The sequence below is a fragment of the Grampus griseus genome, assembly GCF_964374135.1.
Source record: "Grampus griseus genome assembly, chromosome: X".
NCBI classification, from domain to species: domain Eukaryota; kingdom Metazoa; phylum Chordata; class Mammalia; order Artiodactyla; family Delphinidae; genus Grampus; species Grampus griseus.
Genome location: NC_138999.1, coordinates 59,035,749 through 59,061,917, shown reverse-complemented (window position 1 = coordinate 59,061,917; position 26,169 = coordinate 59,035,749). Strand labels below are relative to the sequence as shown.

General features: G+C 44.6%; 1 protein-coding gene across 1 annotated transcript; it reads right to left on the bottom strand.

Annotated features, from left to right (window-relative positions):
* Positions 1-565: 565 nt before the first annotated feature.
* Positions 566-25,178, bottom strand: LOC309839333 (diacylglycerol O-acyltransferase 2-like protein 6; the record flags this gene model as incomplete). The annotated part of the gene is given in 11 exon segments (XM_082681066.1): positions 566-633; positions 636-713; positions 1,162-1,282; positions 1,285-1,375; positions 10,680-10,854; positions 12,262-12,466; positions 12,835-12,854; positions 12,857-12,904; positions 13,436-13,452; positions 13,454-13,544; positions 25,088-25,178. Coding segments are annotated over 11 exon segments (1,005 nt in total).
* Positions 25,179-26,169: the final 991 nt, after the last annotated feature.

Here is a 26,169-nt window from a genome sequence, read left to right as displayed (position 1 = left end):
GTTTTATATATCTAGAGCTTTATTTTTATAGAAGAAATGGCATAATTATTTTTAATAAAGTTTTTAGCAGTGTAGAACTGTAACACAGCTGAGGGAATCGTGTCTGCTTTGGATCAGGAAAGCATAGCTCAGGTCCCTGGTTTACCTTGTGGTGGCCCCCAAATTGTAAGGCAAGGGCCAAGGGCCTAGGAGGAAACAAACCATCCTTTTTCTCAACAAGGCTTCTAAGCTTCAACCTAAATAGTGATGGTGTCACTAAGGCTCAGGAGGAAAGGGCATGGTGTTCTTTAACTTCTCATTCCTCTGATCAGAGTTGGCTGGAGTCAGGGGGGCAAAAAAGATCTGTGGACTCACAAAACTCTGCTTACTAAACTGGGTTGTTGCCCACTCTTCTCCATCCCTCTGGTTCCTTCCTGTAAGCTGGACTCATTAAGTACTTTCTGGCTTGGTTGGCCTCCTCACTCAACCCTGAGATCTCCCCCCTCCCCAGATTCTACTTTCCATGTGGCCCTACTTGGATCCCTTAATGCGTTGGGGGTTCAATAATGGGGAAATCCAGCTCCTGTTATATGATTGTCAGCTCCTGGGTCTCAGGGAGGCCATACTGTACTTTGTCAAACAGCTTGCACAGGTCCTGATGCAGAGTGCGTGGTACTTGTCCACCGTCTTTTTGTTTGGCTTCTTAATCTTGGGAATTGGCAGGGGCTCCCCAACTGTGGGGAAGGAGGAGGGACAAGCATCAGACCTTTCCCCCCACCCAACTCAAATTACCCATTCCTCAGAGGGAGCCACATACTGAAACTCAGTATCTGGGTCCCCTCCCCTTCCTTTGTTCTTTCCCTCTGCTCCAACCCCATACTGTCCCATGTTCTCCAAATACCTAATCTCGTGCATGCTTAAGACAATGAGAGTAAACTCAGAGAGTGCTGAAGGAATGTATGCGAGTAATGATGCCCTCATGGCAGCTGCTGAACTGTGTCCCTCCCGTGAATGGCCACAACTCTGATCTGTTTAGTTGTCCTCCCCACCCTGCCCTCAACCACGGCCACTGGAATTCCCATTGCCTGTCCCAGCTGTGTGCCGGGTCCCCTGAGACTTGAGGGATGACCTGAATGGGGGGAATCAAGAACCAGAGTGGTCCAAAGATGCTGAAAAACTTAACAACAGTGGTAATGGGCCGATTGAAAGGCAAGAAGCCCCAGGATCCTCGAGTGAGGCCCCGGCCGTGGAAGGTACAGAAACTTAGTCTCAGGGTTTTTTTTGATTCTGTCCTGCAAGGTTTATTTGGAAGAACCTTAGCCACGTGCCCTCAGTGAAGGTCTCTTGATTGTGAACCTCATTCTCTCCAAAGGAATAGGAGGGAACAAGGTATGATCTGCAAAGAGACGTGCAGGAGTGTGAGTTCTCCCAGGAAGCTCCCCGCAGTGAAACCCTCTCCAAGGTAGGAAACCTCTACAATCTCCCCATTACAGGACAAGAGTCCAAGAACCCAAGCATCTCCAGCCTTGTGTCTCATTCTTGCTATGCTCCACACCCACCTCCCACAAGTGAACCCTTTGAGGGGAGTTGCTGCACCTTGTCTTGTGATGGGAGGAAAGTAATCTCAGGAAATCTAATAGCCCTTATTGTACCCAGCATCCAGAGTGATCTTCCTAAACTGTGTATCTGGGCATGTCACTCTTCTCTTTAAAACTCTTCCAGAGCTCCTCACTTTGTGCCACGCTGCTTAGCAAGGCCTTTGTGCTCTAGCCTTGCCTACCTGGCTAGCCTCCCCTCTCCTCAGCCCTTTGTTGCAATCTGCTTAGCCATACTAAGTGTGCTACGTTCTTGCTTGCCTATGCGCCTTAGTACATCCTGCTCCCTCTGCCAGAAACGCCTTCCCTCTGCCTTCACGTGACTAATTCTATTTCGCCCTTCACTACTTAGCTCCAATTTCATCCCCTGAACCACCTCCAGTTCTTTGAGCCCCTCCATTTCCTCCCACTCCCACCTCCCTCATCTGGTGCTTACCTCTTTCCTACACTAACACTACCCCAACTCTGTACTACAGTCATCACCTTGCCTGGCTGACTCCCAGTAGACAGCAAGCTAATCAAAAGGGGGAACTATGTCTTATTCATCTTTGAACCCCAGGGCCTGGCATAGTGCCAGACATGTCATCATAGGACCTCACTGAATGCCTGTATTTTTCTCCCTTTTGGTCTAACTGGTAATGCCTACTGATATTTCAATTCACAGTTCAGATGTCACCCACCTATGAAACCTCTACTTTGGGTGGAAGGCTTTCCATCAGTTGGTGCTCCCATAGTGCTTTATACATATGTCCATTATGGCACATCTTTCATTCAACAAATATGTATTGAGTTCTTTCTATGTGCCAGCACTTTTTTTTTTTTTTGAGGAAGAACACTACCACCTCTTCTTCTTCTTTTTTTTTTTACATCTTTATTGGAGTATAATTGCTTTACAATGGTGTGCTAGTTTCTGCTTTATAACAAAGTGAATCAGTTATATATATACATATGTTCCCATATGTCTTCCCTCTTGCGTCTCCCTCCCTCCTACCCTCCCTATCCCACCTCTCTAGGTGGTCACAAAGCACCGAGCTGATCTCTCTGTGCTATGCAGCTACTTCCCACTAGCTATCTATTTTACGTTTGGTAGTGTATATATGTCCATGCCACCCTCTCGCTTTGTCATAGCTTACCCTTCCCCCTCCCCATATCCTCAAGTCCATTCTCTAGTAGGTCTGTGTCTTTATTTCTGTCTTACCCCAGGATCTTTATGACATTTTTCCCCTTAAATTCCATATATATGTGTTAGCATACGGTATTTGTCTTTCTCTTTCTGACTTACTTCACTCTGTATGACAGACTCTACGTCCATCCACCTCATTACAAATAGCTCAATTTCGTTTCTTTTTATGGCTGAGTAATATTCCATTGTATATATGTGCCACATCTTCTTTATCCATTCATGCGACGATGGACACTTAGGTTGTTTCCATGTCCTGGCTATTGTAAATAGAGCTGCAATGAACATTTTGGTACATGACTCTTTTTGAATTATGGTTTTCTCAGGGTATATGCCCAGTAGTGGGATTGCTGGGTCATATGGTAGTTCTATTTGTAGTTTTTTAAGGAACCTCCATACTGTTCTCCATAGTGGCTGTACCAGTTCACATTCCCACCAGCAGTGCAAGAGTGTTCCCTTTTCTCCACACTCTCTCCAGCATTTACTGTTTCTAGATTTTTTAATGATGGCCATTCTGACCGGTGTGAGAGGATATCTCATTGTAGTTTTGATTTGCATTTCTCTAATGATTAATGATGTTGAGCATTCTTTCATGTGTTTGTTGGCAGTCTGTATATCTTCTTTGGAGAAACGTCTATTTAGGTCTTCTGCCCATTTTGGGATTGGGTTGTTTGTTTTTTTGTTATTGAGCTGCATGAGCTGCTTGTAAATTTTGGAGATTAATCCTTTGTCAGTTGCTTCATTTACAAATATTTTCTCCCATACTGAGGGTTGTCTTTTCATCTTGTTTATGGTTTCCTTTGCTGTGCAAAAGCTTTGAAATTTCAATAGGTCCCATTTGTTTACTTTTGTTTTTATTTCCATTTCTCTGGGAGGTGGATCAAAAAGGATCTCGCTGTGATTTATGTCATAGAGTGTTCTGCCTATGTTTTCCTCTAAGAGTTTGATAGTTTCTGGCCTTACATTTAGGTCTTTAATCCATTTTGAGCTTATTTTTGTGTATGGTGTTAGGGAGTCATCTAATCTCATACTTTTACATGTACCTGTCCAGTTTTCCCAGCACCACTTATTGAAGAGGCCGTCCTTTCTCCACTGTACATTCCTGCCTCGTTTATCAAAGATAAGGTGACCATATGTGCATGGGTTTATCTCTGGGATTTCTATCCTGTTCCATTGATCTATATTTCTGTTTTTGTGCCAGTACCATACTGTCTTGGTTACTGTAGCTTTGTAGTATAGTCTGAAGTCAGGGAGCCTGATTCCTCCAGCTCCGTTTTTCGTTCTCAAGATTGCTTTAGCTATTCGGGGTCTTTTGTGTTTCCATACAAATTGTGAATTTTTTTGTTCTAGTTCTGTGAAAAATGCCATTGGTAGTTTGATAGGGATTGCATTGAATCTGTAGATTGCTTTGGGTAGTAGAGTCACTTTCACAATGTTGATTAATCCAATCCAAGAACATGGTATATCTCTCCACCTATTTGTATCATCTTTAATTTCTTTCATCAGTGTCTTATTATTTTCTTCATACAGGTGTTTTGTCTCCTTAGGTAGGTTTATTCCTAGGTATTTTATTCTTTTTGTTGCAGTGGTAAATGGGAGTGTTTTCTTGATTTCACTTTCAGATTTTTCATCATTAGTGTATAGGAATGCCAGAAATTTCTGTGCATTTGTTTTGTATCCTGCTACTTTACCAAATTCATTGATTAGCTCTAGTAGTTTTCTGGTAGCATCTTTAGGATTCTCTACGTACAGTATCATGTCATCTGCAAACAGTGACAGCTTTACTTCTTCTTTTCCAATTTGGATTCCTTTTATTTCCTTCTCTTCTCTGATTGCTGTGGCTAAAACTTCCAAAACTATGTTGAATAAGAGTAGTGAGAGTGGGCAACCTTGCCTTGTTCCTGATTTTAGTGGAAATGCTTTCAGTTTTTCACCATTGAGGATGATGTTGGCTGCGGGTTTGTCATATATGGCCTTTATTATGTTGAGGAAAGTTCCCTCTATGCCTGCTTTCTGCAGGGTTTTTATTATAAATGGGTGTTGAATTTTGTCGAAAGCTTTCTCTGCATCTATTGAGATGATCATATGGTTTTTCTCCTTCAATTTGTTAATATGGTTTATCACATTGATTGATTTGCGTATTTTGAAGAATCCTTGCATTCCTGGAATAAACCCCACTTGATCATGGTGTACGATCCTTTTAACGTGCTGTTGGATTCTGTTTGCTAGTATTTTGTTGAGGATTTTTGCATCTATGTTCATCAGTGATATTGGCCTGTAGTTTTCTTTCTTTGTGACATCCTTGTCTGGTTTTGGTATCAAGGTGATAGTGGCCTCGTAGAATGAGTTTGGGAGTGTTCCTCCCTCTGCTATACTTTGGAGGAGTTTGAGAAGGATAGGTGTTAGCTCTTCTCTAAATGTTGGACAGAATTCGCCCGTGAAGCCATGTGGTCCTGGGCTTTTATTTGTTGGAAGATTTTTAATCACAGTTTCAATTTCATTACTTGTGATTGGTCTGTTCATATTTTCTATTTCTTCCTGATTCAGTCTTGGCAGGTTGTGCATTTCTAAGAATTTGTCCATTTCTTCCAGGTTGTCCATTTTATTGGCGTATAGTTGCTTGTAGTAATCTCTCATGATCTTTTGTATTTCTGCAGTGTCAGTTGTTACTTCTCCTTTTTCATTTCTAATTCTATTGATTTGAGTCTTCTCCCTTTTTTTCTTGATGAGTCTGGCTAATGGTTTATCAATTTTGTTTATATTCTCAAAGAACCAGCTTTTAGTTTTATTAATCTTTGCTATCGTTTCCTTCATTTCTTTTTCATCTATTTCTGATCTGATCTTTATGATTTCTTTCCTTCTGCTAACTTTTGGGTTGTTTTGTTCTTCTTTCTCTAATTGCTTTAGGTGTAAGTTTAGGTTGTTTATTTGAGATGTTTCTTGTTTTTTAAGGTAGGACTGTACTGCTATAAACTTTGCTCTTGGAACTGCTTTTGCTGCATCCCATAGGTTTTGGGTCATCACGTCTCCAATGTCATTTGTTTCTAGGTATTTTTTGATTTCCTCTTTGATTTCTTCAGTGATCACTTCGTTATTAAGTAGTGTATTGTTTAGCCTCCATGTGTTTGTATTTTTTACAGATCTTTTCCTGTAATTGATATCTAGTCTCATAGCATTGTGGTTGGAAAAGATACTTGATACAATTTCAATTTTCTTAAATTTACCAAGGCGTGATTTGTGACCCAAGATATGATCTATCCTGGAGAATGTTCCATGAGCACTTGAGAAAAATGTGTATTCTGTTGTTTTTGGATGGAATGTCCTATAAATATCAATTAAGTCCATCTTGTTTAATGTATCGTTTAAAGCTTGTGTTTCCTTATTTATTTTCATTTTGGATGATCTTTCCGTTGGTGAAAGTGGAGTGTTAAAGTCCCCTACTATGAATGTGTTACTGTCGATTTCCCCTTTTATGGCTGTTAGTATTTGCCTTATGTATTGAGGTGCTCCTATGTTGGATGCATAAATATTTACAATTGTTATATCTTCTTCTTGGATCGATCCCTTGATCATTATGTAGTGTCCTTCTTTGTCTCTTCTAATAGTCTTTATTTTAAAATCTATTTTGTCTGATATGAGAATTGCTACTCCAGCTTTCTTTTGATTTCCATTTGCATGGAATATCTTTTTCCATCCCCTCACTTTCAGTCTGCATGTGCCTCTAGGTCTGAAGTGGCTCTCTTGTAGACAGCATATATATAGGTCTTGCTTTTGTATCCATTCAACCAGTCTGTGTCTTTTGGTGGGAGCATTTAATCCATTTACATTTAAGGTAATTATCGATATGTATGTTCCTATTACCATTTTCTTAATTGTTTTGGGTTTGTTATTGTAGGTCTTTTCCTTCTCTTGTGTTTGTTGCCTAGAGAAGTTCCTTTAGCAGTTGTTGTAAAGCTGGTTTGGTGGTGCTGAACTCTCTCAGCTTTTGCTTGTCTGTAAAGGTTTTAATTTCTCCATCAAATCTGAATGAGATCCTTGCTGGGTAGAGTAATCTTGGTTGTAGGTTTTTCTCCTTCATCACTTTAAATATGTCCTGCCAGTCCCTTCTGGCTTGCAGAGTTTCTGCTGAAAGATCAGCTGTTAACCTTATGGGGATTCCCTTGTGTGTTATTTGTTGTTTTTTCCCTTGCTGCTTTTAATATGTTTCTTTGTGTTTAATTTTTGACAGTTTGATTAATATGTGTCTTGGCGTATTTCTCCTTGGATTTACCCTGTATGGGACTCTCTGTGCTTCCTGGACTTGATTAACTATTTCCTTTCCCATATTAGGGAAGTTTTCAACTATAATCTCTTCAAATATTTTCTTAGTCCCTTTCTTTTCCTCTTCTTCTTCTGGAACCCCTATAATTCGAATGTTGGTGCGTTTAATGTTGTCCCAGAAGTCTCTGAGACTGTCCTCAGTTCTTTTCATTCTTTTTTTCTTTATTCTGCTCTGCAGTAGTTATTTCTACTATTTTATCTTTCAGGTCACTTATCCGTTCTTCTGCCTCAGTTATTCTGCTATTGATCCCATCTAGAGTATTTTTAATTTCATTTATTGTGTTGTTCATCGTTGCTTGTTTCATCTTTAGTTCTTTTAGGTCCTTGTTAAATGTTTCTTGCATTTTCTCTATTCTATTTCCAAGATTTTGGATCATCTTTACTATCATTATTCTGAATTCTTTTCCAGGTATACTGCCTATTTCCTCTTCATTTCTTAGGTCTGGTGGGTTTTTATCTTGCTCCTTCAACTGCTGTATGTTTTTCTGTCTTCTCATTTTGCTTATCTTACTGTGTTTGGGGTCTCCTTTTTGCAGGCTGCAGGTTCTTAGTTCCCATTGTTTTTGGTGTCTGTCCCCAGTGGCTAAAGTTGTTTCAGTGGGTTGTGTAGGCTTCCTGGTGGAGGGGACTAGTGCCTGTGTTCTGGTGGATGAGGCTGGATCTTGTCTTTCTGGTGGGCAGGTCCATGTCTGGTGGTGTGTTTTGGGGTGTCTGTGGACTTATTATTATTTTAGGCAGCCTGTATGCTAATGGGTGGGGTTGTGTTCCTGTCTTTCTAGTTTGGCATAGGGTGTCCAGCACTGTAGCTTGCTGGTCGTTGAGTGAAGCTGGGTGCTGGTGTTGAGACGGAGATCTCTGGGAGATTTTTGCCGTTTGATATTATGTGGAGCTGGGAGGTCTCTTGTGGACCGGTGTCCTAACGTTGGCTCTCCCACCTCAGAGGCACAGCACTGACTCCTGGCTACAGCACCAAGAGCCTTTCATCCACATGTCTCAGAATAAAAGGGAGAAAAAGTAGAAAGAAAGAAAGAAGGAAAGGAAAGAAGGAAAGAAAGAAAGAAAGGATGGAAGGAGGGAAGGAGGCAAGGAAGGAAGGAAGGAAGGGAGGAGGGAAGCAAGTAAGAAAGAAAAGAAAGAAAGGATAAAATAAAGTTATTAAAATAAAAAATAATTATTAAGAAAAAAATTTTTTTAAAAAGAAAAAAAAATGGATGGATAGAACCCTAGTACAAATGGTGACAGCAAAGCTATACAGACAAAATCTCACACCGAAGTATACACATACACACTCACAAAAATAGGAAAAGGGGAAAAGAATAGTAAATCTTGCTCTCAAAGTCCACCTCCTCAATTTGGGATGATTCGTTGTCTATTCATGTATTCCACAGATGCAGGGTACATCAAGTTGATTGTAGAGCTTTAATCCGCTGCTTCTGAGGCTGCTGGGAGGGATTTCCCTTTCTCTTCTTTGTTCGCACAGCTCCTGGGGCTCAGCTTTGGATTTGGCTGTGCCTCTGCGTGTAGGTCGCTGGAAGGCATCTGTTCTTCGCTCAGACAGGACGGGGTCAAAGGAGCAGCTGCCTCGGGGACTCTGGCTCACCCAGGCCGGGGGGAGGGAGGGGCGCGGATGCGGGGCAAGCCTGCGATGGCAGAGGCCGTCGGGATGCCGCACCACCACGAGGCACGCCGTGCGCCCTGCCGGGGAAGTTGTTCCTGGATCCCGGGACCCCGGCATTGGCGGGCTGCACAAGCTCCCTGGAAGGGAGGTGCGGACAGCGACCCGCGCTCGCACACAGGCCTCCCGGTGGCGGCAGCAGCAGCCTCAGCATCTCATGCCCGTCTCTGGGGTCCGTGCCGTCAGCTGCGGCTCGCGCCCGTCTCTGGAGCTCCTCCAAGCAGCGTTCCCAATCCCCTCTCCTCGCGCACCAGGAAACAAAGAGGGAAGAAAAAGTCTCTTGCCTCTTCGGCAGGTCCAGACTTTTCCCCGGACTCCCTCCCTGCCAGCCATGGTGCACCAACCCCCTGCCAGCTGTGCTCACGCCGCCAACCTCAGTCCTCCCCCTGCGCTCTCCCGTCCTTATTCTTTTGTTTCGGTTTATTCTTTTGTCTCGGTTTATTCTTTTCTCTTTTGCCCTACCCAGGTACGTGGGGAGTTTCTTGCCTTTTGGGAGGTCTGAGGTCTTCCGCCAGCGTTCAGTAGGTGTTCTGTAGGAGTTATTCCACGTGTAGATGTATTTCTGGTGTATCTGTGGGGAGGAAGGTGATCTCCACGTCTTACTCTTCCGCCATCTTCTCGATCTCCTACCACCTCTTCGTGCCAGCACTTTTTTAAGCCCTGGGGACACATCAGTGAACAGAATGGATTTAAAAAAAATCTCTGTCCTCATGGAGCTTACCTTTTATTGAGAGAAGACAGACAACAAACAATAATAATGAACAAATAGAAAACCACATATGTAAAGAAATAAAATTGATGACGTATGAGGAGATGATAAGCGCAATGGGAAAAAGATCCAGCAGGATGGTCAGGATAGACCTTATTGAGAAGAGACATTTGAGCAAGGACCTGGAGGAGGTAAAGGAATAAGCCAAAGAGTTATTTGCAGGACTAATGTCCCAGACAGAGGGGACAAGTAGAACAAAGGCCCTAAGGGAGGAGCGTGTGGCTTGTTTGAGGGACAGCAAGGAAGCCAGTGTAGCTCTAATGGAGTGAGCAAGGGGGAGGGCAGTGGCTGATGAGATCAGCGATGTGGCAAGATAAGTTAGGGTCTTGCAGGCCCTTGTAAAGACTTTGGTTTTGCTCGGTGTGAAATGGGAGCCACTGGAGCATTTGGAGTAGTGACATGATCTGACTCACGCTGAATAGGATCATCCTGGCCACGGTTGAGAATAGACTCTTGGATGTGAGGGAGGCAAGGGTAGAAGCAGAGAGAGCACTTAGGAGACTGTTGTAATAATCCAGGGGAGAGACGATGGGGTGGTAAACCAGGGGGCGATAGTTGAGATGGTAAGTGGCTGGCTTCTGGAAATATTTTGTAATTATATGTGAATATGTCTGTCTTCCATTGGACTCTGAGTTCCTTAAAGGCAAGGACCAGGTCTTATCTATTTTTATATCCTTAATGCCTAGTACTATGCCTGACACACAGTAGCTGTTCAGTAACTGTGGAATGAATGCATTCTATTTCTCAAACCAGATTATATGCTCTTTGGGGGCAGTATCCATGTCTTTTGCATGTTTGCAATCCCCACAGCACCAAGCCCAGTGCCTTCCTTGCCCTGGGTAAGTTCTCTGGGCCTCGCAGTTCATGGGTTGATATAGACTGAAGCCCCACTTCCCCAGACCCCCAGCCTACCAGGCTAATGGGCAGAAGGTAAAGGTCTTTTACTGTTTTTTCTCTAACTTCAAGCTTTAAAAGTACCCACCAGAATGTGTCTGGAGGCCCAAACACCCTTAAGGCACAGTGTGAGCGAGTAGAGAGAAGCAGTCAGAATGAAGAGGGAACCCACTCTAACAGGTTTCCAAGGAAGGGCACCATTCTGGATAGGTGCTACAGGGGACCTATGGTACCCTGATGATAGGGCACCAGAACCTAGGGACCCACCCTGTCTTCAGTGCCAACCTCACAAAACCTTTATGCTGTTTAAGGAGGACGGTAGAGGCTCCTGCGTGGCACAAGAGGGCTTCAGCAGATCCACCCTCCACAATAACCACAGCATTGCCCGAGCCTTTCTTGGTCAGCAAATACTTCAAGGCCAACTCACTCACTGGGCACACACCTGTGAAACCAAAGAGTCAAGTGGTATAACAAACTTGGTGCTTGAGGACGGGGTAAGGGGTTCCTCCAGGGTCTTCCTGCTGGAGACAGTTCTTCTGTCACCAGACTGTGCTTGTTTCCACTCTTCTGTCTTTAACCTCCACATCCTGGGTTAGCCCTGAGGTTGGTCCTTAGGGTCAGCTGCTTGCCTTGCAGCTCTGTGCTACAACAGTTGGGGCTACATTGAGTTCTTCTGCCTACTTTCTCTTAGCTCTATAGTATTTAAGCCCATTCCTTCCTTCTCTACCCAGGAACTACAGCTGTCTTCCACTCTCCCCAGGCTGATGGCAATTGAGGCTCTCCAGAGTTCTCTTCCCTAGGAGTAATGAGGAATAGCCACCACCATCCTGCTTCCTCCTTAGAGCAACCCGGCAAAGGGAAGCCAGTGGCTGCGGGTTCTGGAGAGTAGGCAGACCCAGGATCCTGTCCAAGCCAAATTGAAATGTAGATGAACCATGGAATGACATCTTGCTGCTCTACAACAGTCACAGAGTCTTTCCTCACCTCTGCTTCCCAACTCTGCCCTGTGCTCACCTTCTGTTCCCTCCTGGGATGGAAGACATTGGCTCCAGGCCACAGTCCTTGAGATCCAGGTTCATACCAACCTCAGAGGGGAGCAGAACCATCCTCTGGGACTCTAGTGGTGCCACCTGGCCCCTCCAGATATCAATGTATCTTACCTTTTAATGTTTGGCTTCAGTTGTTTTCTGGTGTCAAGAAGGATGGATATTCATCCAAAGAGAAGGACATTTGGCACAGTACCCCGGCTTGAAGCCTGGCATGGGGAAGTTGTCCTGGATTCTGACGGATGCCTATCCTTTATCCCTTGATGTCTTACGCAAGTTCAAAGGGGTTCGCAGGAGATGAGGGTCATGGGCCAGGAGGGTACCAGCTAGTATGAAAGACTTGAAAGTGTCTTTGAGACGCCCTGAGATGAGAGCTGCTACATAAATGACTGGCCAAAAGAAGCCAGTTGACATCCCCCAAGAGTCAGGCAAAGTTCATCTGAGCTGTACCATTCATGCCTCATTTTCCTTATATTTGGTTTTGATATTTGGCTTTTGCTTTCTGCTTTCCACTTTGGCTTTGATCCTGAACTCCAGGCTTCTGCTTCCTCTTCTGAAAGGATCCTTGGCAACTCTTATGAATGCCTATAACTTATCCTGCTGCCTAATCAAACCCCGCCTCCCAGATCTTGGACAGAACCTGAGGCTTGGCCACATATTCCTGTTACTGGCTCAGTGTGTTCTGGACTCATTTTCTACTAAGTCCTCTTCCAGCAGGGAGTGAGAACTGGACTGACTGTCAAGGCTTATAGAAGTTGGAGCCCTGAGGTAGGTCAGAGAATGGAATGATTTCTTGTACTCACCCATTGACATCACATAATCTCGCACAATTGGGATCCAGAAGATCTCTTCCAAGGTCCCTACATAAGGAGTGATGGCTGGGAAAATCCGAGCAAAGCCAGTGGCCTCAGTGGGAAAGATGATGAAGACACCATAAGAGAGAATGCCATGGGGGTGGTTGGCAATGATATAGTTGTGTTTGGGACAGAGGTCATGAGTCTTCACCAGCTGTTAGAGGGAGATTGAATCAGAGTAGTGGATAGAAGGAAGAGAGGACATGTGGACTCAGATCCCGGTAGGTAGCCTGTGTTTCCCTTGGGGAGCTCCAAATCCCTATTCACTGGGATGTCTTCACTGTCACATGATTGCCAGGGGTTATGATGCTCAGAGAGGCTGACCTGGGTCTGCCACTCTGAGGCAAGGTGCTATCCATTTGTCTCCCCACCTGCCCATCCATCTTGGGTCCCTGCTCTGCATTATGCCTCTGGGCCTTGATGTCCACTGCTGGCCACCAAAGCCTTTGAAAACATAGGGCTGAATGGGGAGGGAGTGTCTGGGCAACAGGGACTGAGGGCACCCAGAGGAAGCGTAGTCATCTTTACTGGGAAGAAATTTGGAAATACTTCCAGAGGGTCCAGTTTCGTACCCAAGTTGAACGCCTACCACCTGCAGGTACAGAAGGGAAGGAAAGACTGGGTGAGATCTTGCCAATCCTTCTACTTCTCCTGGAGGTGGAGGGTTCTTCCTAAAACATTCAGGTCACTAGAGGGGCCTCTTTCTCACATTTCCATATCGGGCACAGAGCTATAGGTACTGTCCCTGAATCCAACCCTCAAGGAGACACAGGAAGCCCCTGCTCCTCTGGAGCAGTCAGAAAGGTGGGAGGGAAATAGCAGGAGGCTGGGAGCACCCACCCAGAAACCAGCCTCAATTCTTCCTGGGCATCCTGGCAGAGACCTCTGTTACTTGCTGAGCTTTGCCCTCCTGTCTCCCACCCCTTCCCTCTACCTTCCTGTGCTCCTCTCCCTCTCTCCTTCGCTTCGCCTCCCTGACCTCCTTTCCTTTCCCTTTCCTCTTCTTTCCTCTCCCCACCTCTTCTCCCTCTGTCTCTCTCACTCTCTCCTTCCACCCCCACCCCAGCCCTGTGGTTCCATCCTTGGTACAGACAGGGACCACCACTCTTCCCCTGTTTCTTACCTTGACTGTGGGTGTTCGTCATAGGAGAGCCAGGCTAAGGCGAGCACGGACAGCATGCCGAACTTAGTGAACACTAGAAAGTAGGGTATAAGAAGAATAGGAATAGCTCCTGAGGGGACGCAAAGGGTTCATGCCCTTCAGTTCCCTTCAAGTTTAATACACCTCTCATAACCCCGATCTCTGCTCTGTAGTGAAGGAGCAGGTTGAGGCTGGTGTGAGACTCTTCTCTCCTCATCCCCCCCGACCCCCTAACCCCCTCCTAGCTCTGCTGTGGTCCGGGAGGACCTCTGAGTCCCTGGATCTGGGTCCCCTTGGTGGCTGAGATCTTAACTGAGGACAGCAGAACCATGACGTTCTCAGAGTAGGTCCTCAGCTGGGGTCAAAGGACAGCACTACTTGGCAATTGGAAGGAAACAGCATCTTGGGCCGGTGGCTTACATCCCCGTTCTGGGACCTCAGGAAGTCCTTTCTGAAAGCTCAGCCCTCCTTCCTTTGTGGAACTGCTCTGTCAGCACATTCCAGTGGAGAGGGGCGGCCTGCAGTGTACGGGCTGTTTGATGCTGAGAAGAAAACGCATATTAGAAACTGCTTTACTTTGTTCGATTTTGTCCCATTCAAAATGTCTCAAAAGTTCAGAAGGGGAAAAAATCATCTCTGTTAGCAAAGAAAGGGTCACAGCAGGCTGTGAAGTGCAGACATGGTACATCTTACAGCAGTGGGAGTTGAATTCCATTTTAAAATATGCATTCATGAGAAAGAGGGGCTCAGTACACATATTGTGAATTTAAAAATACCCAGCTAAAGGAATGACTTCTTTGACCAGATAACATCATAGTAGATAAAAGTTTCAGAGAAGGGGAAGAAACTCAAGAGTTACCTGCCAGCAGGTTTGTCTCTAGCATCTTGGGCTTAGATGAAAATAACAGGAAAAAGATGGAATGGGCATTTAAAAAAAAAGTCGTGTTATGGAGTAGAAGAAACCTTAGTGATAGGCTGAATTCCCCTTACAAGAGCTGGCTGAAGTGGTTGTTGTAAGCATACTAATTAAATAGGAAATAGCAGGGGGAGGAATTTTATGGGAAGATTGCCATGGATACAAATCTTGCTACCTCTGACCCTCATAAAAGATGAGAGTAGGGGGCTTCCCTGGTGGCGCAGTGGTTGAGAATATGCCTGCCAATGCAGGGGACACAGGTTCAAGCCCTGGTCTGGGAAGATCCCACATGCCACGGAGCAACTAGGCCCGTGAGCCACAACTACTGAGCCTGCGCGTCTGGAGCCTGTGCTCCGCAACAAGAGAGGCTGCGACAGTGAGAGGCCTGCGCACCGCGATGAAGAGTGGCCCCCACTTGCCGCAACTAGAGAAAGCCCTCGCACAGAAACGAAGACCCAACACAGCCAAAAATAAATAAATTAATTAATAAATTTATTTTTTAAAAAAGATGAGAGTAAATTTGCTGGGTAAGCTTCAGAAGAAAACTCAGATAAAGTTAAATATGAATCATTATTAATTATTTTTCAACTTCTTTATTGGAGTATAATGGCTTTACAATGGTGTGTTAGTTGCTGCTGTATAACAAAGTGAATCAGCTATACATTTACATATATCCCCAGATCCCCTCCCCTCCCTCTTGTGTCTCCCTCCCACCCTCCCTATCCCACCCCTCTAGGTGGTCACAAAGCACTGAGCTGATCTCCCTGTGCTATGTGTCTGCTTCTCACTAGCTATCCATTTTACATTTGGTAGTGTATATATGTCCATGCCACTCTCTCATTTTGTCCCAGCTTACCTTCCCCCTCCCCATGTCCTCAAGTCCATTCTCTACGTCTGCATCTTTATTCCTGTCCTGCCCCTAGGTTCTTCAGAACCTTTTTTTTTTTTAGATTCCATATATATGTGTTAGCATACGGTATTTGTTTTTCTCTTTCTGACTTACTTCACTCTGTATGACAGTCTCTAGATTCATCCACATCTCTACAAATGACCCAATTTCGTTCCTTTTTATGGCTGAGTAATATTCCATTGTATATATGTGCCACATCCTCTTTATCCATTAATCTGTCGATGGACAGTTAGGTTGCTTCCATGACATGGCTATTGTAAATAGTGCTGCAATGAACATTGGGGTGCATGTGTCTTTTTGAATTATGGTTTTCTCCGGATTTATGCCCAGGAGTGTGATTGCTGGATCATATGGTAACTCTATTTGTAGTTTTTTAAGGAACCTCCATACTGTTCTCCACAGTGGCTGTATCAATTTACATTCCCACCAACAGTGCAAGAGGGTTCCTTTTTCTCCACACCCTTAGAGGGATTTTTTTTAGTAGATTTTAAAAGTATTTAATTTAATGGGATTTTCTACACAGGTGATCATGTCATCTGTGAATTAGGACAGTTGTATTTCTTACTTTTCAATCTGAATGCTTTTCTTTCTTTTTTTTTTCTTCTTGCTTTATTGCACTTGCTAGGACTTTTAGTATGATGTTGAATACAAATGGTGAGAGTGAACATACTTGCTTTGCTCCTCATCTTAGAGAGAAAGCTTTCAGTCTTTCACCATTAAGAATGATGTTACCTGCAGGGTTTTTTTTTTTTTTACAGATGCTCTTTATCAAGTTGAGAAAGTTGCCTTCTATTCCTAGTTTGCTGAGAGATTTTATCATGGATTAAAGTTTGTCAAATGCTTTTTCTACATCAATTGATATAATTGTGTGTGTTTTTTCTCCCTTAGGTGGTTAATATGCTAGGTTAAGTTGATTGATTTTCAAATATTTACCCTTGCATTCTGGGATAGAGCCCACTTGGTCATGGTATATTTGTTTGATTTGCTAGTATTTTTTTTTGAGGATTTTTGCATTTATATTCATGAGGGATATTGGTCTGTAGTTTTCTTTTTTGTACTGTTTTGTCTGGTTTTCGTATCAGGGTCTGGCCTCATAAATGAGTTGGCAAGTGTTCTTTCGTCTTCTATTTTCTGAAAAAGATTGTGTAGAATTTGTGATATATCATCTTTAAAATGTTTGGAAGAATATGCCGTTGAAACCAACTGGGTCTTCAGATTTCTGTTTTGGAAGGTTTATAACCTTCCAAAATTAAAATTTAATTTAGTTAATAGTTACACGTTATCTGTTTCATTTTGGGTGAGTTTTGATTGTTTGTGGTTTTCAAGGAAGTCTTCAAATGTAATTGTTAATTTGTCTATTTTTTTTCCAGTTCTGTTAGTTTTCACTTCATATATTTTAAAGCTCTATTGCTAGGTGCATAGACATTTAGGATAGTATGTCTTCTTGGTGAATTGACCCTTTTACCATTATGTAATATCCTTTTTCACCCTTGGTCTTGACTTAAAAAAAATAAATGTAAACCTGTACACCCTCCAATTACTAATGATTACTAGCTTAAGTTAAAGATGGTACCAATATGAATCTAACTGGGTCCTTTCTTCAAATCATTTCTGATTCATCTTTCTTGCTCACTTTCCCCATATAGTAATAGCCAACATTTACTGTACACTCATCATGTAAAACTAAGTATTTTACATGTGTATTTTATTAAATCTTCATAAAGGCCCCATTAGGACAATAAGCATTCTCATTTTGTGAATGAGGAACCCAGGTTCAGAAAAGTTAAATAACCACTTAAGGTCACACAGCCAGCTAGTGGGTGAGCCAGAGTTGAGAACTCACACTCTTCCTCCAGAGACTGTACTCTTCACCACTGAGCTCTAATTATCGCTTTCCTTTAGTCAATTGTTAATTCCCGTCAGTTCTGTCCTCCAAACATCTTTCAAATTATTCTATTCCCCACCTCCATGCTACCATCCTGTCCAAGCCACCATTCTCTCTCTCTAAGCCGACTGCCAATGTCTTCTAAACAGGTTACCTGCTTCGATTTGAGCCATGATGCAGCCAGCATGTTAAATGCAAATCTCTGTCCTTCTATAGCATATAACCAAGAACATGGCTGGTTTTTCAAAGAGACATTTCTGTGGCTCTGTGATTACTTAACGGATCAAACTTAATGATAAATATGAGAACCTCTGGGGGTTAATGGTAATTCAATAATTCAACAACTCACATGGCTTCCCATGACTCTTAGGATCCAGTCCAGTCTCATAAACTTGGTTCTGAAGGTCCTCCGTGATGGAGCCCCTGGCCACCCCCTAGTTCTCTGCATGCCACCATACTGTTCTTCTGTCAGTTTCTTCAACTCATTCTGTTCCCCAGCCTCCGGGCTTCTGTGCATATTGTCCCTTTTGCCTGGAAGACTCTTTCCTCAGCTCGTTGCCTGGCTAGCTCCTATTCATATTTCAGGCCTCAGGATAAATGTCACAGTTTCAACATTTTGGAGCTATCTTTAACTTCTCTCCCTTTCCAAAAAAAAATCTCTCCCATTCATCCTCCTGCCTCTGTCTCCACTGCCACTGCTGTGGTCCAGATCTTGATCTCCTCTGGTCTGGACTGCAGGCTTTTGTCTATTCTTGCCTGCTGGTCTCTTCCCCTCCAGTCTATTTTCCATGCCGCAGATATATTTTTAAGGCACAGTCATAATGTTGTTTGCCTCCTCTGAAGCCTTCAGTATTTTCCCACTGCTGACAGGATAAAGTCTGAACATGTTAGCCTGGTGGTTTTTTTTTTTTTTTCTGTACGCGGGCCTCTCATTGTTGTGGCTCCGGACGTGCAAACTCAGCGGCCATGGCTCACGGGCCTAGCCGCTCCGTGGCATGTGGGATCTTCCCGGACCGGGGCACGAACCCGTGTCCCCTGCATCGGCAGGCAGACTCTCAACCACTGCGCCACCAGGGAAGCCCTAGCCTGGTGTTTAAGGCCCTCCATGGGCCGACCACATACACCTTCTTGGCCTCATCTCTCAGCACCGGCACTCATACCCCTTATGATCTAGCATGAGGTGATCATACCCACACCACTGTAAGGACATGGGGTGATCTGAAGTGGCTCATGGATGGAAAGTTATTTTAATGTGTAGTGAATAAAAGTGAATTCATGGTGGTAATATAAAGTTTCCTGTTAGAATATATTAATTTAGGGGCTTCCCTGGTGGTGCAGTGGTTAAGAATCTGCCTGCTGATGCAGGGGACACGGGTTCAAGCCCTGGTCCGGGAAGTTCCCACATGCCGTGGAGCAACTAAGCCCGTGCGCCACAGCTACTGAGCCTGTGCTCTACAGCCCGCGAGCCACAACTACTGAGCCCACGTGCCACAACTACTGAAGCCCGTGTGCCTAGAGCCCGTGCTCTGCAACAAGAGAAGCCACTGCAATGAGAAGCCTGTGCACCACAACAAAGAGTAGCCCCTGCTCGCCGCAACTAGAGAAAGCCCACGCCTATCAACGAAGACCCAATGCAGCCAAAAATTAAATAAATGAATAAATAAATAATTTTTTTAAAAAAGAATATATTAATTTAGTTTACAGGAATGAGTCAATTTGGGGAAAAATGTTAAGTAATAATAGCACAGGTGGTACTCAGCTGTGGAAAGAACCAGAAGGTGGGAGGCAAACGGCTGAAGAATGGGAAACGGGGGTCCAACCACCTTAGTCTACTCCCCATTCTTTCAACCCACCATGCAATTTCACTTCTCCATGCCTTTGGTGATGCTGTTCCCTTATTCTGACTACCCTCTCTCCAACTCTCTGTCTATATCAAAATTCTCTCAGCCGTCAAGGCTTAGCTCAAATGATACCTCCTTGATGATATCTTTGCTTATTCTCTGGTCAGAATGAAGAGTTCCCTCCTCTACACACCCACAGCACATTACTTCTGCATCTATTTGGCCCTGTTTCATTTTGCTGCTTGTGTAGTTAGCACCTTACATGTCTGGCCCTTTGCCTTTTAGACAGTAAGCTTCTTTTTTTTAATAAATTTATTTTTGGCTGCATTGGGTCTTCGTTGCGGTGTGCAGACTTCTCACTGTTGTGGCTTCTCTTGTTGTGGAGCATGGGCTCTAGGCACGCGGGCTTCAGGAGTTGTGGCTCGCGGGCTCTAGAGCACAGGCTCAGTAGTTGTGGTGCACGGGCTTAGTTGCTCCGTGGCATGTGGGATCTTCCTGGACCAGGGCTCGAACCGTGTCCCCTGCATTGGCAGGCGGATTCTTAACCACTGCGCTGCCAGGGAAGCCCTAGACAGTAAGCTTCTTGAAAACAGCCTTCAGCATAATGCCAAGCACAGGAGGATGACTCAGGATAAATATATTTGTTACATTCAGTTGTAGCACAGGGAAGTTTGATTTCAAAATTCTCTAAGTGGCACGTGAACGGTAACAGGGAAAGAAACCACCAATGCCCTTATTCCAAATAAATAAAGAAAGGCCTTCTGAGGTTCCAGGGTGTGCATGAGTGTGTAAGGCTATGGGCAGCCTGTCATTTCTAGTGTAAAGTGAAAACCTGGCGTCTTAATCAGTTGGCTCAAAGCCTTCAGAAATCCAAGAACGTGGCTGGTTTGTCAAAGACGAATTTCTGTGGCTTTGTGATTACTTATTGGATCTGTATTACTATAAATGTAAGAACCCGCGGGAGTAAAAAAAAGATAATTTAGTAATTCAGCAAACATAGACTGAGCATACCTCGTGTGAAATCCCTGTGCTAGAAGCAATGGGGGCAGGCTTGGGGCCTGGAAGGAGGAGGGTGAAGAGCATAAGTATGAAAACGATGAAAATAATGTAAATATGGTTACTGATACCTTGTATAGAGCATTTATTGTCAACAGGCACTCTGTTCAGCACTTAATGTGCATTATCTCATTTAATCTTCTCACGACCCTGAGAGGTAGATAATTTTATTATCCCCATTTTACATATGAAGAAACTGAGGCTCAGAGAGGTCATGTATCTTCATTTCAAGCTTTGGGAAAAAAAGTATGTAGCATTTGTTGTGTCTTTATTATGAACCAAGAGCTACTTTAAGCACTTTGTGTATGCTTAATTAATTTTAAGTCATATTAAGACATGTAAAAAATAAAGTTCCTGCTTTCCAGAAACTCATAGTCTAGAGGGGAAAACTGATACCATAAATAATGGATATATCCTAGAGGGTGAGAACAATACAGTTAGGGTTCAAATGTCATTATATGGGGACGAAAGGAGAAGGCCATTCTTTACTACCGGGCAACCTAGAAAGGCTTCATGCAGAAGGTAAGATTTAAATTGAATCTTGAAGGAAGAGTAGGATTTTGACAGACGGATTAGTGGTGGAAGGGCCTTCCACGCACAAGGAAGAGCTCGAACGAAGGCCTGGAGATGGAAGAGTCCAAGGTCTGTGAGTAATACCATAACCTGAAAAAGTACAGGGAGCATGGGAAGCCATGGAACAGGAGATGACACTGGGAAGGAAGCAGGGGAGCTCAGGTCCCATACTGAATGGAATGAGAAGCCAGTGATGGTTCTTAGCAGAGGAAGAGCGTGATCATATCTGTGTATCAGTAAGATCATTTGAGATGACTGTGCGAGCAGGAGAAACGGTAGGCAGGGAGGTCAGCTAAGAGTTGCAGTGACTTAGATGAGAGGCAATGGGAACCTGAAATAGGCTACTACTTCTGAAATCAATTTGAAAGATACTATGGAGGGAGAATGTTCGGGGGTTTGCAGTTGACTGGATGTAGGGGGTGAAGGAGAGGGAGTAGTGAAGTGAACGATGCCTTGAAAGGGCCTGTGGGAATGCTTGGAAGGTATCAGAGTGTCTGCCTCATTTTCTAGGATCTAGTTACTCATTATTCTTCCTGAAGGTGCGATGAAATCAGAGTCTAAGGTGCCTGTCTTAGAAGTGGTAGTCACTCTTCTGTTGATCAAACGTCTTCTGAGGTGGGGTGGTTGGGCTCCGATGTCAATTTCTATCACAGAAAGAAAATGAACATTGACTGAGGGTTTTCTTTCCTCTTTGATTATCAGAATGGTCTTGAGAGCTCTGTTCTACAATGGTAGAGGGTGAACGACTTACTTGCACAAGCTCACATAACAAGTTAATGGCAGACCTGGTCTGTCTGACTCCCAAGAGTATGTTCTATTTTTTGTATTATCAGCAATCAGAGATACGAGGCAGACCCACAAAAAAAAAAAAAAAAAAAAAAAAGATGTCCATGAGAGAGAAAAAAGAACAAGAGGTGGACTTAAAGGTCTTTACTGAGGAGAAGAAATCTGGAAGAATCAACAGTGTCAAGCCTGGTCTTGCAAGAAATAGAACAATGACAAGACGTGGCTCCTGTTTTCATGGAGCTTATTGGGTAGAGGAGGCAAAGGGTATAAAGGCTGCTATGCAAACGAATTTTCCAAAGTGCTCTGGACTTTCACAGATAATGTAGTCTCAGGTTGCCAGGACAATGTTGCAGAGAAGGTATGACTTGAGCAGTATCTCAAAGGAAGGGTTGTCCAGGGATAGTCCAGGAAGGGTGATCAGGGAATCTTTTTTTTTTTTTTTTTTTTTTTGCGGTACGCGGGCCTCTCACTGTTGTGGCCTCTCCTGTTGTGGAACACAGGCTCCAGACGCGCAGGCCCAGCGGCCACGGCTCACGGGCCCAGCCGCTCCGCGGCATGTGGGATCTTCCCGGACCGGGGCACGAACCCGTGTCCTCTGCATCGGCAGGCGGACTCTCAACCACTGCGCCACCAGGGAAGCCCAGGGAATCTTTTAAGTGTAGGAAATGGAGCAGAAGTGAAGGAGTGAGAGAGTAAGTAACCTTGGCATTTTTTTAAACATCTTGATTGGAGTATAATTGCTTTACAATGGTGTGTTAGTTTCTGATTTATAACAAAGTGAATCAGTTATACATATACATATGTTCCCATATCTCTTCCCCCTTGCATCTCCCTCCCTCCCACCCTCCCTATCCCACCCCTCTAGGTGGTCACAAATCACCGAGCTGATCTCCCTGTGCTATGCAGCTGCTTCCCACTAGCTATCTATTTTACACTTGGTAGTGTATATATGTCCATGCCACTCTCTCACTTTGTCCCAGCTTACCCTTCTCCCTCCCCATATCCTCAAGTCCATGCTCTAGTAGGTCTGTGTCTTTATTACCGCCTTACCCCTAGGTTCTTCATGACTTTTTTTTTTCTTAGATTCCATATGTATGTGTTAGCATATGGTATTTGTTTTTCTCTTTCTGACTTACTTCACTCTGTATGACAGATTCTAGGTCCATCCAACTTACTACAAATAACTCAGTTTCGTTTCTTTTTATGGCTGAGTAATATTCCATCGTATATATGTGCCACATCTTCTTTACCCATTCATCTGTCGATGGACACTTAGGTTACTTCCATGTCCTGGCTATTGTAAATAGAGCTGCAGTGAACATTGTGGAACATGACTCTTTTTGAATTATGGTTTTCTCAGGGTATATGCCCAGTAGTGGGATTGCTGGGTCGTATGGTAATTCTATTTGTTCTGTGAATAGATTGCCTGGAATACGAGCTTCACCTAGGGGAAGAGTAGGGGGATGAGCTGGTAAAGAGTTTGAGGCAGGGAGCTTCCCTGGTGGCACAGTGGTTGAGAGTCCGCCGGCCGATGCAGGGGACACGGGTTCGTGCCCTGGTCCGGGAAGATCCCACATGCCGCAGGGCGGCTGGGCCCATGAGCCATGGCCGCTGAGCCTGCGCGTCCGGAGCCTGTGCTCCGCAACGGGAGAGGCCACAACAGTGAGAGGCCCGCGTACCGCAAAAAAAAAAAAAAAAAAAAAAAAAAGTTTGAGGCAGAGAGTGGAGCAGGGCCTTGAATGCCCACAATAACACATTTGTACTTCATCAAGAAGGCAAGGGAAAACCGCTGACTATTTTTGAGCAGCAGAGGGCTGTAATCAAAGATGCCTTTGAAAGACTCTTCTGGCTGTAGGCAGTGGAATATATGGGAGAGGGTGGAGAATAGAAGTCCAGGAAAGAGGATATTGCAACAGTTTAGATAGATGGCAATACAAGCCCAGAAAAGAAGAGACAGATGGAGAGCCATCCTTTAACTGGAAGCTGGGCCTCAGAGGGGCTCTCAGGAGCATTGCCTAATTCCAAGGGTCATGAATATTTATATTCCACACCTCCCCCAAACCATCTCTTCATTCTTCTCTCATCGCTTCTTTCCTCCTTCTTGTCCCTCTCTCTGCCTTTTCTCTCCCCCTCTTCCCTACGTTTTCCCCCATCACTCCCAGTTGTGCTCAGTAATCAGCCATGATTCTGAACATCATTCAGGAAGGAGGAAAAGCGCTGAGGGAGGCTCTGAGCAAGACAGAAAGAATGAAGGAAAGAGGGTGATAAAAAGAAGGAAGAAAAGAATTAGGAAGGAGGAAGGGAGGGAGGAAGGAAGGAAGAACACTTTTCTGTAAGGAGCATTTACTGGGAACCAGGCCATGGACCCCTTTGGCAGTCTGGTGAAGCCCTTTTCTGAATAGTATTTTTAAATGCACAAAATAAAATACACAGACTTACAAAGGAAACTCATCATAGTAAAACACCGTTATCAAAATATTGCCAAAAATGTCATACAGTAACATGGGCTTCTTGATTTATGCATTAAATAACCACGCCTAATGGTAGTTCCAATAACTGTTGGAATTTGGAAGTGGTAACGAGCATAAATGAACTTTTTTTTTTTTTTTTTTTTTTTGCAGTACGCGGGCCTCTCACTGTTGTGGCCTCTCCCGTTGCGGAGCACAGGCTCCGGACGCGCAGGCTCAGCGGCCATGGCTCACGGGCGCAGCCGCTCCGCGGCATGTGGGATCTTCCCAGACCGGGGCACGAACCCGTGTCCTCTGCATCGGCAGGTGGACTCTCAACCACTGCACCACCAGGGAAGCCCATAAATGAACTTTTGAGATGACTGCAACAACTGGCATGTGAAATGTAAATCTCTGTGATGTCTATTACCGACAAATTCACAGGTATTTCTGTGGTTTGCTGCCTACATTCATCATTTCAATATGAGGTTAGTGAAAACAAACAGGTAATTTTTTCCATCCAAATTCAACGTTGTCCCTCCCTGCCTCATTCTAGGTCTATAGGTCCCTAGTTAAGAACCACTGCTCTACGGGGTCATATAGCCTCCCGCAGATTGGACTTGGCAGCCTCCTAACCTGTCCCATCCTTCAGGATGACATTTCTCCACGTCCAGTTTCCAAACTTGCCCCTGTAATTGGCTGCTCACAAAGGCCTGGTTTCTGACTGAGAAAAGCTTCGAGCTCTCAGCCCACTTGCCCGGCACTGATGACTGTCATTCTCTGAGTCCATTGAAGAACTGGCCCTTTCTCAAAAGTCTGTCTAATGAGTCACTCACGCAGCCCGCAGATTTTCCATAATTCTCTCATCATAGTCTTATACTGGAAAATCACCTTACATCTACCCAGTAACACCAACTCTGCCCCTGCCCCCGAATAGGACTCTTTTCAGCTAGTTCACAGGGGGCAGTCCTGAGAGAGGGCTGGGGTGATCTTTAAACCAGGAAACCTGCAGCCTCACTCCTGGCCTTCATGCCCCTCAGATGGGAGGAGAGAAATCTAATGGACTCAACAGTAGCCATCTCTCTGGGTGGAGAGGCACAGTCCTTCCCAGAGAGAGGGGACCAACCACATGATCTCTTTGGAGCCCTCCTCATCTGGAGATTCCTGGTCTCTTTCTTCATCTGTTCCCTTGTGCTTTCCAGCCCCTGGGGTTCACTCACCTAAAAAGACATAGACTGGGATCCACTGCAAAACAGAGAGTGTTTGGAGGCTTTCCTGAAGATCCAGATGGGAGAGGAAGGCCATGGCCATGGTGCTGTTCTGTTGTGATAAGAAGGCTGGTGCCTCCAGAGCTGAGCTGATTGCAGGTGCTTTGCTTTAATCTCATCACTGAGTCCCTCTATCTGCTGGAGGTTTTAGCCTTTTCTCCAGTCTTCCCTGTTCTCTCCCCACAACTTCCTATGCACACACCAGGCTTTAGATCATACTTTCTAATCTCTCTAATATGCATCCTTTCCCCACAGGTGCTCAATTGCCTCGGGCTGGTTCTAGCGCCCTGTGTGTGTGTGTGTGTGTGTGTGTGTGTGTGTGTGTGTGTGTGAGGAGGGGTCCCTGATATATTAGTGCAGGAAAAGGGAATGGCTTAGGCCTCAAATAGGATCTCTGAAAAGCAGTCTGCCCTGGTGGATGCTCTCTGACTCCTCCTGTCTTCTGCTGAGAGCCACCTAGTCGACTAGAGCCTTCTTCTGCATGAATATCTAGACTTCTCAGATCCCTCCTTGTGCCTCTGTTCCCAGGGGTTCTGTACCAGTGGCCAATGGGAGAAGCATTGCACAGAGAGCAGACCTGGCTTTTGGTCCTGGCTCCGCCAAGTTCCTCCCCGGACGCTGTGGGGGAATCGCTCTGTCTCTCTAGATCTGTTGTTGGGAGGCAATCTAGCGGCTAAAGGCATGGACTTCAGAGCCAGATAGCTGGGGTTTAGATCTCAGCTCTGCCACTTACAAGTTGGCAAACTGCCGTGCCTCGGTTTCCCCAACTGTAAAATGGGGATAATAATAGTACCTGCTTCATAGGGTTGTTCTGAGGATTGAGTGAGTGAATGTAAAGCACTTAGCACTGGGCCTGGCACACAGGAGGTATTACTGTAAGTGTTTCCTATTATTATTCTTCGTTTAATAAAATGAATGTCTACTGAACATCTATTATGTTTCAGGCTAAAAGGCTTGCTTCTGCACACCAGCCCTTTCAAAATTAAAGATTGTCTCCAGGTCCCAGGCCTGTGGATTCCTTTTTTCGGTAACTA